The sequence below is a fragment of the Theropithecus gelada genome, chromosome 10 (genome assembly GCF_003255815.1).
Source record: "Theropithecus gelada isolate Dixy chromosome 10, Tgel_1.0, whole genome shotgun sequence".
Taxonomy (NCBI): Eukaryota; Metazoa; Chordata; class Mammalia; order Primates; family Cercopithecidae; genus Theropithecus; species Theropithecus gelada.
Window position 1 is genome coordinate 77,395,020 of NC_037678.1, and position 11,451 is coordinate 77,406,470.

The following is an 11,451-nucleotide window of genomic DNA, read 5'->3' on the forward strand; positions in this document are numbered from 1 at the left end:
ACCAACACAGATCCCAAATCCAGGAGAACACAGACCAGCAGTAGGAGGGACGCTTCCCGTCAGACCTTGGACATGGTGGTCTTTGAGAATAGGTCTGCCCTTCTCTCCCTGACCAGTTGGGATAGAGACCTGACTGGAATCCTTGACGCTGACAGGTGTTTCTATGGACAGAGAGGACTGTGCCTGTCTTCCTGAATCCCAACCCAGAGTAGAAGCAGTTGAGACATGGATCTGGGTTGAGAAATAGGTTTTCCTGTCCCCCTGTGTCACCCACGTCTTCACAAAGGACTTACAGGTGGCTGAGAGATCTGTAGGAATGGAATGGGGATTGCAGGTGGCCCAAGAAACCTGAGGAGACCAATGACTAAGACCAGATGTGGGTCAGCGGTCATCCTGGCAGGTATCACTGTGGACAGACGACACTGAGGGCCACTGCTCTGACCTTGGGTCGTCAACTGCTACCTGGTAGCCCCACCCCTCCCCTTTCTACCCCTAGACCTTCGCCTCCAGGGAAAAAGTGTGTGTAGGAACTCCCTTTGCCATTTTGAAAAGACAAGAGCTAAAAGCAGTTTCATGAAGGACAGGCATTTAGTTTCATACCTGAGTTTGTGAAATAAGAGTTGTTCTTTCTTCACGTGATTTTTACCTTTCTGTCTTCTCCACTGACTTAGTAATGAGACAGATCAGGACAAGGATACTTGTAGCCATCCACCTGGCAGGTTCTGCAAGTCACAGAACTGTAACCCCATACTGGGCCTTAGAGCAACCTTAGGGCACCTCCTTTTCTCCTGCTCACCCATTTTCTAGAAAAAACAAGAGAGGCTCCTTCCATGGCTGGTAGCACAGGGCAAAGTAAGGAAAGGGATGTGCCAGCAGTGGGTTTGAATGAGGTGAGGACCTGGGTGACCAGTGGCGAACGTATGTTGTCTGTTAGTCCAGTATCTACATGCTGGGCAAGTTATGGATCCCATCCCTCTGGGGAGGGGCGCCTTTGGCTTGCCCTGTTGGTGTGAGCCGAGCACGCATGCTTGCTTCAATCCTGACCGCCGGTCAATTTGTGGAACAAGTCCTCGTCGAGTGTTTCATTCTGGTCCTTGGAGCGGGTAGACAAGAAAATGTAGCCGCCAATGTACTCATGCACAATCTTGCAATCTGCACTCAGGCAGGTGAATGCAGTAAAGACGTTTTGGTCAAACTCGATGACCACCTGGAAGAGGAAGGCACAGAGAAGCTTAAACTCTGACAAGGAATGATAAGAAAGAGGCGCTTTGTTGGACTGGCCCCTGGAGCTGAGGGCTGCTGAGGTGGATGACAGATGGCTATCCCCCTAAAACGCACAGAAAACCATCACTTCCATTAAACACTTCCAGAAAACATCTTTGCTCTCTTTGCGCCCTCTGGTGGCATCGACTTTGCTGCACATCTGGTTTAAAAAACTCCCAACACATTTTCTGTCTACAGTTTAGATATAAGGATTTTGCCCAAGCACTCCCTATGTTGGGGAGCAGGGTGCTTCGCAGGCACTTTATTTTTATTTATTTATTTTTGAGACGGAGTCTCTCTCTGTCACGTAGGCTGGAGTACAGTGGCACGATCTCAGGCCACTGCAACCTCTGCCTTCCAGGTTCAAGTGATTCTCATGCCTCAGCCTCCCAAGTAGTTGGGATTACAGGTGTGTGCCACCACTCCTGGCTAATTTTTGCATTTTCAGTAGAGACTCAGTTTCACCATGTTGGCCAGGCTGGTCTTGAACTCCTGACCTCAAGTGATCCACGCCTCAGACTCCCAAAGTGTTGGGATTACAGGCGTGAGCCACTGCACCGGCCTGCAGGCTCTTTAATGAATAATAAAAGTCTGCCTGAATTTTCTTATAGCCACTGCCCTGAACCCTTCCCTAGCTGAAAGTCATAAACTCTAAGCACTAGAAGAAAGACTTAGAGACTTTGCTGGTTCTCAACCTTGGCTGCCCATTGAAATCACCTGTGGACCTTTAAAAATTATTAATACCTCGCTCCTCCTCCCAGAGATTCAGATTTAACTGGCCTTGGGTGTGTTCTGGGCAGTGGTATTTTAAAGCTCCCCAGGTGATCCTTATTTGCATCAAGGCTTTAGAGCTACTGCCTTAGAGGTCATCTAATCTCTGAACTTGATTTTACAAATAAGCACCCAGATGGTTATCAATACTGCTGAGAGGAAGTCAGGGTTCTTAACAAATGTGTGAGTCTCTTACCATCCCTCTACTTTCTATTGGAAAACAAGAATGCCAAAGGAATGAGGGAAGATTGAGTCTATATCAGCACCATTGGAATGTTTTAATTAATTCAAGAATGAATGAAACAGGGTCTCGCTTTGTTACCCAGGCTGGAGTGCAATGGCACAATCATAGCTCACTGTAACCTCGAACCTCAAGTGATCCTCCCTGGCTGAGTAGCTGAAACTACAGGTGCACGCCGTCACACCTGGCTAGTTCGCCTTTTTTATTTTTTATTTTTTAATTTTCTGTAGAGACAGGGTCTCAATATGTTGCCCAGGCTGGTCTTGAACTCCCGGCCTCAAGTGATCCTCCCACCTTGGCCTCCCAAAGCACTGGGCAGAATGTTTTAAATTAGCGGCAGGATGCTAAGGTGCCTCTAACTTCATCTAGAATTTTCCACGATAGCTCCTGAACTTAGCTCCTAGGATGGGAGATGATGGGAGGCTGTAACACAGGCTAAGGGTTTGAGGGCTCCTGGTTTTAAGAGGTGAAGCTTTTCTCAGTCATCACTATGGACCTCATTTGCTTCTTCAGCAGTTTTTCCCTTTTGAGCCTGGAATGCTCTCCAGGTGAGCAATTGAATCTTCAAGTCCTCAATCGGGTTTCTTGGCAGCCAGTCAGATGAGGGCTTTTTTGGATTTATTTTGCGTAGCAGTTACATCTCCAGTAGTTTCTGGTAAGTAATTATCAACGTAAATCCTATATAATCCTACGCTGAGTCAATGAAAATTAATGAAACTGCTCAGTAATTTTAGAACCTGTCTGTATTGACAGTCTGCGTGGAGACTACACCAACTTGCAGTGCTAATGCAAGAGCATTTGGCCTGTGCTTGTTAGGAAGCTGCCCAGAATTGCATATGGTTATTTTAGCAGACAATTACCACATGCTTGTGGTTTCTTAGCTGAAATAGAAGAATACCTTTCAAAAATCAGAATAATCTGCAATTCTGAGGGAACACACATTTATAGGCTCAACACTGAAGAGCAAAAACTTTCACTTTACCTGACGGGTTTCCCAGTTTACATTCCACTGTTTGATATTTGTGAATCTCCACGTTGTCACTGGAATACCGGTGGCTGCATCAATTTTAATCAACCTGTTATAAGAAACTCCCAGAATGTCATCTTTTTTGCTTCCTTTAAATCTGAAAAGAATCATAATATTAGTTAAGAGAAGCAACTGCTTCCTATAATACAATGTTCATTCACATGTAACTTCTTAAAAATACTACCAGTGTTTCTAAATCATTTCAGAGGAATGGAAAATGAAGAATTAACTTTCTGCAGGGGGGCATTTTTATTGGGACATAGAGAACATGAAAAAAGAATGAAGGCTATCCTGCAGATGGTCTTTAAGTAAAACTGACATCAGAGAAAAATAAAATAAGACGGAATCAAATACATTCATTCAAAATGATTACTGGTTACTGACTCTGTGTGGGGCACTCTTCTAGGCATGGGAGATATCGTAGTGAACTAAATGGATGGAAAATTTCTGACTGTGGGAGGGAGAAGATCATAAGTAGGAGGTACATATGCCAGATAAGATGAAGGAAAATAAAGTTGGAAGGGCTACAGGGAATACTGGCAATGAGGTGGCTACAGTTTAAAACAGCAAGGTCCGTGAAAAGGTGACATTTGATCAAAAAATGGATATGCATGAGAATGTGAGACACGTGGATATCTGGGGAAAGAGTATTCCAGGCAGAGGGCACAGCCACTTAAAAAAAAAATTTTTTTTTTAATGTGCTTAAGGACCAGCCAGGAGGCCCATGTGGCTGACACAGTGAAGGAGGGGAGAGAAATGTGAGTTCAAGAGCAAAGGTCTTGTAAGCCACTGTAAGGATCTGGCTTTTACTCTGAGTGAGATAAGAAATCCTTCGGATTTCGTGTGTGTGTGTGTGTGTGTGTGTGTGTGTTTTAGAGACAGGGTCTTGTTATGTTGCCCAGGGTAGTCTTGAACTCCTGAATTCAGGCAGTCCTCCTGCCTTTGCCTCCCAAAGTGCTGGGATTACAGGCATGAGGCACCACACCTGTCCCAGATGGTTTTGAGCAGAGACTTCACAAAATCTGATTTAAGATTTTAAAAGGATCCCTGTGGCTGCTAACTTGAAAACTTAGGGGAACCAGGGTCGAGGCAGGAAGACCAAGAATGCTTTAAGAACTGAGGCCTGGCTGGGTGCGGTGGTTCACACCTGAGATCCCAGCACTCTGGGAGGCCGAGGCAAGAGGATTACTTGAGGCCGAGAGATTGAGAGCAGCCTGGGGAACACAGTGAGATCCCATCTCCTAAAAGAAAGTTAGCTAGGTGTGGTGGCTCACAAGTCACAGCTGCTTGGGAGGCTGAGGTGAGAGGATCACGTGAGCCCAGGAGTTTGAGGTTATAGTGAGCCATGATTGAGAGAATGGAAGAAAGGAATTGGAGGTAGTGGGTAAGTACAATACATTCAAGAAGTTTTACTGTAAAGTAGGGCAGTGAATGGGGACGGCAGCTGGAGGGGGATGCAAGAAGGGGATACTGATGTGAAAATTGATGTTGCAGGAGACAGAAAAGCATAATTAAAAAAAATCCTAGCTGAATATGTCACTTTTCACACCATTCTTATCTTCTGCATGTCACCCTTGATTAAAATTTACTCCACTTTTTTCCTTCATTTCACCACCTTAATGCTTAATATCAGAAGTTAACCCACTTCTTACTCCACCTGCTTCTCTCTAACCTATGGGAATTCCCTGGGCTGCTCTCCATTATCCAGGGAGCGGTGAAGCAAAGACCTAGGTCTCTCGGGTGTCAGCAGATCCTGATTCTGCCAGCCATCTTATACATAGCAGGGCTGCTCCAGCCTTTGACTCTGGCCTTGGAAAAAGCAGATCTTTGCCATACCCGGGGCTGCTGCCTCAAAGCCTCACCTCCATAAACAGGTGTTAGAGATAGAGGGAGGCGCAGAGGGGAAATAGCTGGTAAAGGAGGAGTTGTCACCAGAAACTTGTTCAGGCCCACACCACGCTTCACCACGTATCAGGCACTTTGCTTGCAGGCTGCACTGGATTCTCTCAACACAGTAGGTTCGGAATGCCCATCGAACACATGGAGAAGCTGCGGCTTGGGGAGGGCAACAAAAATGCCTAGGCCACAGAACTAGCAAAGGCAGAGGTGCGACTGAAAGCTGGGCCTGGTCAGTTTAAGTATTTTTGTGGTTTTCACTATGCGGGCTTGACTTCAGGGTTACAGGTAGGGGTGTGTGTGTGTGTGTGTGTGTGTGTCTGCACATGGACATGTATGCACACACATAGTGGGGATCCAGTATAACTCTGCCAGTCCTCACTCCTTTGTTGGAGTAAGTAAAGCAGAAGGAGTTGCTTGTTTGGGACAAACATTGGGGACTGATGTTAAATGAGATATTTCAGTGAATAGGAAAGTCCATTTTTTTTTGTTGTTTTGTTTTTGTTTTAGAGACAGTCTCACTGTGTCACCTAGGCTGGAGTACAGTGGCACGATCTCAGCTTACTGCAACCTCCACCTCCCAGGTTCAAGTCATTCTAGTGCCTCAGCCTCCTGAGTAGCTGGGACTACAGCTGCACACCACCACGCCCAGCTAATTTGTTTGTGTTTTTAGTAGAGATGGGGTTTCGCCATGTTGCCCCGGGTGGTCTTGAACTCTTGAGCTCAGGCAATCTGCTCACTTTGGCCTCCCAAAGTGCTAGGATTACAGGCGTGAGCTGCCGCGCCCGGCTGGAAATTCTGAATAGACTCCCCTGTTAGAAGTAATGGAGAAATGGAGTCTTTGGAAAGGGTCAAGAAAACAAAAACTGTCAACACTTAAAAATACAAACCAATTTTCCCACCCGCAAATTATAAGACGAGAAAGTGACGGTATTTGCTGTACTGCAGGATTGGGTGTAGATTTTGCTTAAGCATCTGTCTTCTTTACTGAACTGAAAAATGTAATCTGATTTACAAGCATGCTGGTGGATATGTTTTGGGAAACCATGCATTGTATACAGTGGGGCAGAGCCGTAGTGCTGGGCAGGGATAACAAATGAGGACACAGGGCTTTATGCCAAGGTGTGCCCTGGACTAGGGGGTGAACTTGGACAAGTCACTTAAGCTATCTTTCTGGGGGCAATAGATGGGCCTCGTATGCATCCTTCAGATCCAGAAATCTTCAGAGACCAGGGGGAACAGGGTTGCTACCTGATAAAGCTGGGTAGAAATAAGACAGAGCTTGCTGGGGCCTCTCTAAAAACCTAAAAATTCTGCAAAGCCACACTACGAGACACAGTATGAGACACAAAAATGAGAAAGCTGACATGAAAGAAAGTCAGAGCCAGGTGTGGTGGCTCATGCCTGTAAACTCAGCGCTTTGGGAGGCTGAGGTGGGAGGACTGATTGAGATCAGGAGTTCGAGACCAGCCTGGGCGGCAAAGTGAGACACCCCCAACCCTGATCTCTTGGGGGAAAAGAAAAGAAAAGTTACAGATTTTATAAAACCAATATGTGATGTTTACCGTCTGGTTTTGGAAATGTAGTTATCCTAAAAGAACCTACTTTTAAAATTTCCTTTCCCACATCTAGCTGAGTTTCAGGGGTGTTGGCACTTAGAAGGTATGGAAAATGTTTATGAGCAGCCCAAAGTATCAGGGCTATTTGTAAAAGGGCAATATTCTCAAATAAAAAGCGTTCTGTATTCTACACTAAATGAGAAAACTGGGGCTCCCCAAAAGCCACTTAAAATTGAATGGAAAGTGTGAGAAACAAGTGAACATTGTAATCACCTGACAAGGTAGTAGGTGAGGCCGAACTCAGGCAGTGACTGCCACGCCTGGATGAACCGCAACTTGGCTTCGACCAGGGGCATCTGGGCCACGTTCTGGTGCGCCTCCAGGATCCGGGCAGCCAGCTGAACAGAAACAGACATCAGCCTCTCCTCACAGGCACCGACTGCTCTGTAATCACCCTGTTAGCTCCGGATACCCCGTAAGAACAATACACTAAGGCCCGACTGCGGCTCTACAAAGACAATCCATTCTCATCCATTCGTTCTCTCCCTTTTTCTACAAGATACAACAATCAATGGGAGAAGCAGGAAAAGGATCACCCGACACATAAACTTCTAAAGTTGGTGCAGTTGGAGAGCTCTGGGGTCCCTCTTTCTGAGGTCCATGGAGTGGCCACAGACAATGGTTCTACATGAATCAGCTCATCTGTGCAACTTTTCACCCACTCCTATAGAAGCATAATTTTAATTATTAATTTGTGAGAACTAAAGCATTAAGTTCAATCTGGGAATACCTGCATGTTTAGTCAGCAGTACAGTCACCTCTAACAAAATTAACAATAATTTCATAACATCATCTAATATTCTGGACGTAGTCAAATGTCACCATCAACTGATTTTTTTCATGATGATACTCTTAATCAGATGGAATTACTCTTTTTTTTTTTTTTTTTTTGGAGACAGAGTCTTACTTTGTCACCCTGGCTAGAGTGCAGTGGTGCAATCCCAGCTCACTGCAGCCTCCACCTCCTGGGCTAGAGCAATTCTCCTGCCTTAGCCTCCCAAGTAGCTGGGAATACAGGTGTGCACCACCACATCTCACTAATTTTGTATGTTCAGGATAGAGATTTTACCATGTTGGCCAGGCTGGTCTCAAACTCCTGACTTCAAGTGATCCACCCAACTTGGCCTCCCAAGTGCTGGGATTACAGGCGTGAGCCACCATGCCCAGCCGGAAATCCTCCTTTTATTTTTGTTGGCATAAAGAATTTACTGCAAACAATTGCCCTAACACGATGAACAGTACCTGTTTAGATTTGTGTTTTTTTGCACATCGTGGTGACACAAAACATTCTGGGTTCATATCCATGTTTTCGAGACTGGAAGCCACCTGAGATGCAGAGTTCCTGTTTTTCATCCTCAGAAAGGAAAGGATGTTGAGGACCTCTGGCTGGTAGGAGCTGTCTGCCATGGTTTTGCCCTTTGATGCCAACATGCAGGCAGCCATCCATTGGGCGTATTGATTCTCCTGCAGCAAACAGCAGAAGGTTGAGAAGCACGCTCAAGTGCAAAGCCCCCTGCTGCACACAGAGGCGGACTTGGGCTTTCTTCCCCGTTACATTGCAAAACCATCACCTTCCAAGCAAGAAGTGAAGTGGCACACGTTTTGAGTGACTGCTCATCACCTAATGTAACACCTGACAGTAGCTTTTGAGTCCTGCCTTGAGTTTCTAGATGCTGGGAGGCTAGAGGATAGGAATGTCAACTCTGATAAATTGCATGCAGGGAATTTTGCACTTAAAGATGATCCAAGGGCCGGGTGTGGTGGTTCATGCCTGTAATCCTAGAACTTTGGGAGGTTGAGGTAGGTGGATCACTTGAGGTCAGGAGTTTGAGACCAGCCTGGCCAACATGGTGAAACCCTGTGTCTAGTAAAAATACAAAAATTAGCTGTGCGTAGTGACAGATGCTTGTAATCCCAGCTACTCAGGAGGCTGAAGCAGGAGAATCCCTTGAACTCAGGGGATGGAGGTTGCAGTTAGCAGAGATTGCACCAATGCAATCAAGCCTGGGCGACAGAACAATAGTTTGTCTTCAAAAAAAAAAAAAAAAAAATGCTGGGCGTGGTGGCTTACACTTGTAATTCCAGCACTTTGGGAGGCCAAGGCAGGTGGATCACGACATCAGGAGATCAAGACCATCCTGGTTAACATGGTGAAACCCCGTCACTACTAAAAAATACAAAAAATTAGCCAGGCGTGGTGGTGGGCACTTGTAGTCCCAGCTACTCGAGAGGCTGAGGCAGGAGAATCGCTTGAACCCAGGAGGTGGAGGTTGCAGTGAGCCGAGATCGCACCACTGCACTCCAGCCTGGTTTCAGAGCGAGACTCCATCTCAAAAAAAAAAAAAGAAAAAAAAAAAAAGATCCAAGGACACAAAGAAGTGCCATGGGGCACAGATAGGTGGTGAAACTGTAAACTATCAGAGAACTTTCCTTGATATGTATTTCCATTTTCATATCACATCTGATCTCTATGACAAAAGAAAATGATGAAAAAAATTAGCTGATTTCCTATATTATTTGTACCCTTGTCTGTCCTTGGTAAAGACTCTAACTCTAAGGTTAGAGTCTAAGGTTAGAATCATGGCCATTATGGGATCTTAACAAGTCAGTGGTGGCTTCTATTGTTGTTTAATGTCTGTGTTTTATTTCTGACTTCAGGGAGTAAACAGGAGTGGTCCTCAGAAGTGCAGGGGATGCAGTTAAAGACGGGCGTTCTTCAGTGCGACAGTGGGTGAGGAACATTGAATTACTGGCCTCAATCTTTACTGCCGCTGATATGGTTTGGTTCTGTGTCCCCATCCAAATCTCATGTTGAATTGTAATTCCCAGTTTTGGGGGAGGGACCTGGTGGGAAGTGATTGGATCATGGGGGCGGATTTACCTCTTGCTGTTCTCGTGATATTGAATGAGTTCTCATGAGATCTGATGGTTTCAAAGTGTGTGGCACTTCCCCCTTCACTCTCTCCCTCTCCTGTCACAATGTGAAGATGTGCTTGCTTCCCCTTCACCTTCTAAGATTGTAAGTTTCCTGAGGCATCCCCAGCCATGCCTCCTGTATAGCCTGTGGAACTAGGACTCAATTAAACCTCTTTTCTCCCCCAGTCTCAGTTAGTTCTTTATGGCAATGTGAGAATGGACTAATACACACCTGCACTGCCATCCACAACCTTCGCTATATAATTTTACAGTTCCTCCCACCAGGGACAGTGCAATTCCCATCCCTTGACTGCCGGCTAGTCATGTCCTCTGCTTTGGCTAATGGAATGTGGGTGGAAGTGACAGTGTGCCAACTTCACGCCTAAGCTTTAGGAGGTGCATGTGTTGCCATGTGCCCTCTCACACATCTGCCCTCATCAAGAGGAGATCTTCCCCAGGCAACCTGGGACCCAGAATAAATAAAATCAGCTCAACCAGAGGCACAGTCCTGCCAAACCTGTGTCTCCAAACCCATATGACGAGCTGACACCACCCTGGATCATCCAATCCCCAGCCTACCTTTCAGCACATCTTTCAGAAAACAATGTTTATTGTTTTTATTTTTTGGGGGGGACAGAGTCTCGCTCTGTCACCCAGGCTGGAGTGTAGTGGTGCCATCTTGGCTCACTGCAAACTCTGCATCCTGGGTTCAAGTGATTCTCCTGCCTCAGCCTCCCAAACAGCTGGGACTACAGATGCATGCTGCCATACCCAGCTACCACTGGAACTTCTGCCTCCCAGGTTCAAGCAATTCTCCTGCCTCAGCCTCCCAAGTAGCTGGGATTACAGGCATCTGCCACCATGCCCGGCTAATTTTTGTATTTTTAGTAGAGATGGGGTTTCACCATGTTGGCCAGGCTGGTCTCGAACTCCTGACCACAGGTGATCTGCCCGCCTTGGCCTCTCAAAGTGCTGAGACTACAGGCATGAGCCACTGCATGGCGAATGTTTACTGTTGAATGTCATTGTGATTTTGTTACATTGTGATTGTTTGTTATAAAGCAGTAGCTGACTGACACAATAGTGCTCTAAATTTGTGAAAACATTTTTAGGTTTTGCTCTTAGGCTTAGTAGAGGTGAAGTGACTTAACATTCTTCGGGTTTTACTCACATGGTCACATCTCAAATACATTTCATTCATACCATCGGCAACAGGGATTAGTAACTTGATTCCAAATTTTCTCCCTGCTACATTTACATCGGGCACAACTTCGCAGCCTGAAGGACAAAGATCAGGGAAAAAACTGAGTTCTGAGGCATCTGTTAGATAAACATCAGGTGTGTATCTGAAATAAAGACTTTGAATATAAGCCCCTCAGATTTGGTTCGGTTTTGAAAAATGGAGGAGCACGCTGATAACATTAATTAATGGATAACTAGATAAATCTTATGAACAATTAACAGATAAAGAAAAATGCTTTTCTTTTATGGTTTTCTTAAATCAAAAAGTCAATTTAGCTCATTTTCAGGTTAATGTTGGCTCTCCAAACTCATGGAAAAAATTATGTATATGAACTTTAAATCAAAGCAGAAGGAATTCTCTGATTGCCACAATAATGAGAGTTGAGCCGGGCGCGGTGGCTCAAGCCTGTAATCCCAGCACTTTGGGAGGCCGAGACGGGCGGATCACGAGGTCAGGAGATCGAGACCATCCTGGC

General features: G+C 45.6%; 1 protein-coding gene across 1 annotated transcript in view; it reads right to left on the reverse strand.

Moving 5' to 3' along the window:
• Window positions 1–601: 601 nt before the first annotated feature.
• FERMT1 (fermitin family member 1) overlaps window positions 602–11,451 on the reverse strand; it is a 54,939-nt gene continuing 44,089 nt past the window's right edge. The window contains exons 10-14 of the mRNA XM_025398149.1: window positions 10,905–11,079; window positions 8,060–8,281; window positions 7,031–7,155; window positions 3,258–3,399; window positions 602–1,207 (exon numbers count right to left, since the gene is read on the reverse strand). Of these exons, the coding sequence (XP_025253934.1) occupies window positions 1,034–1,207; window positions 3,258–3,399; window positions 7,031–7,155; window positions 8,060–8,281; window positions 10,905–11,079 (838 nt within the window). The 3' untranslated portion in view covers window positions 602–1,033. The remainder of the gene's footprint in view (window positions 1,208–3,257; window positions 3,400–7,030; window positions 7,156–8,059; window positions 8,282–10,904; window positions 11,080–11,451) is intronic.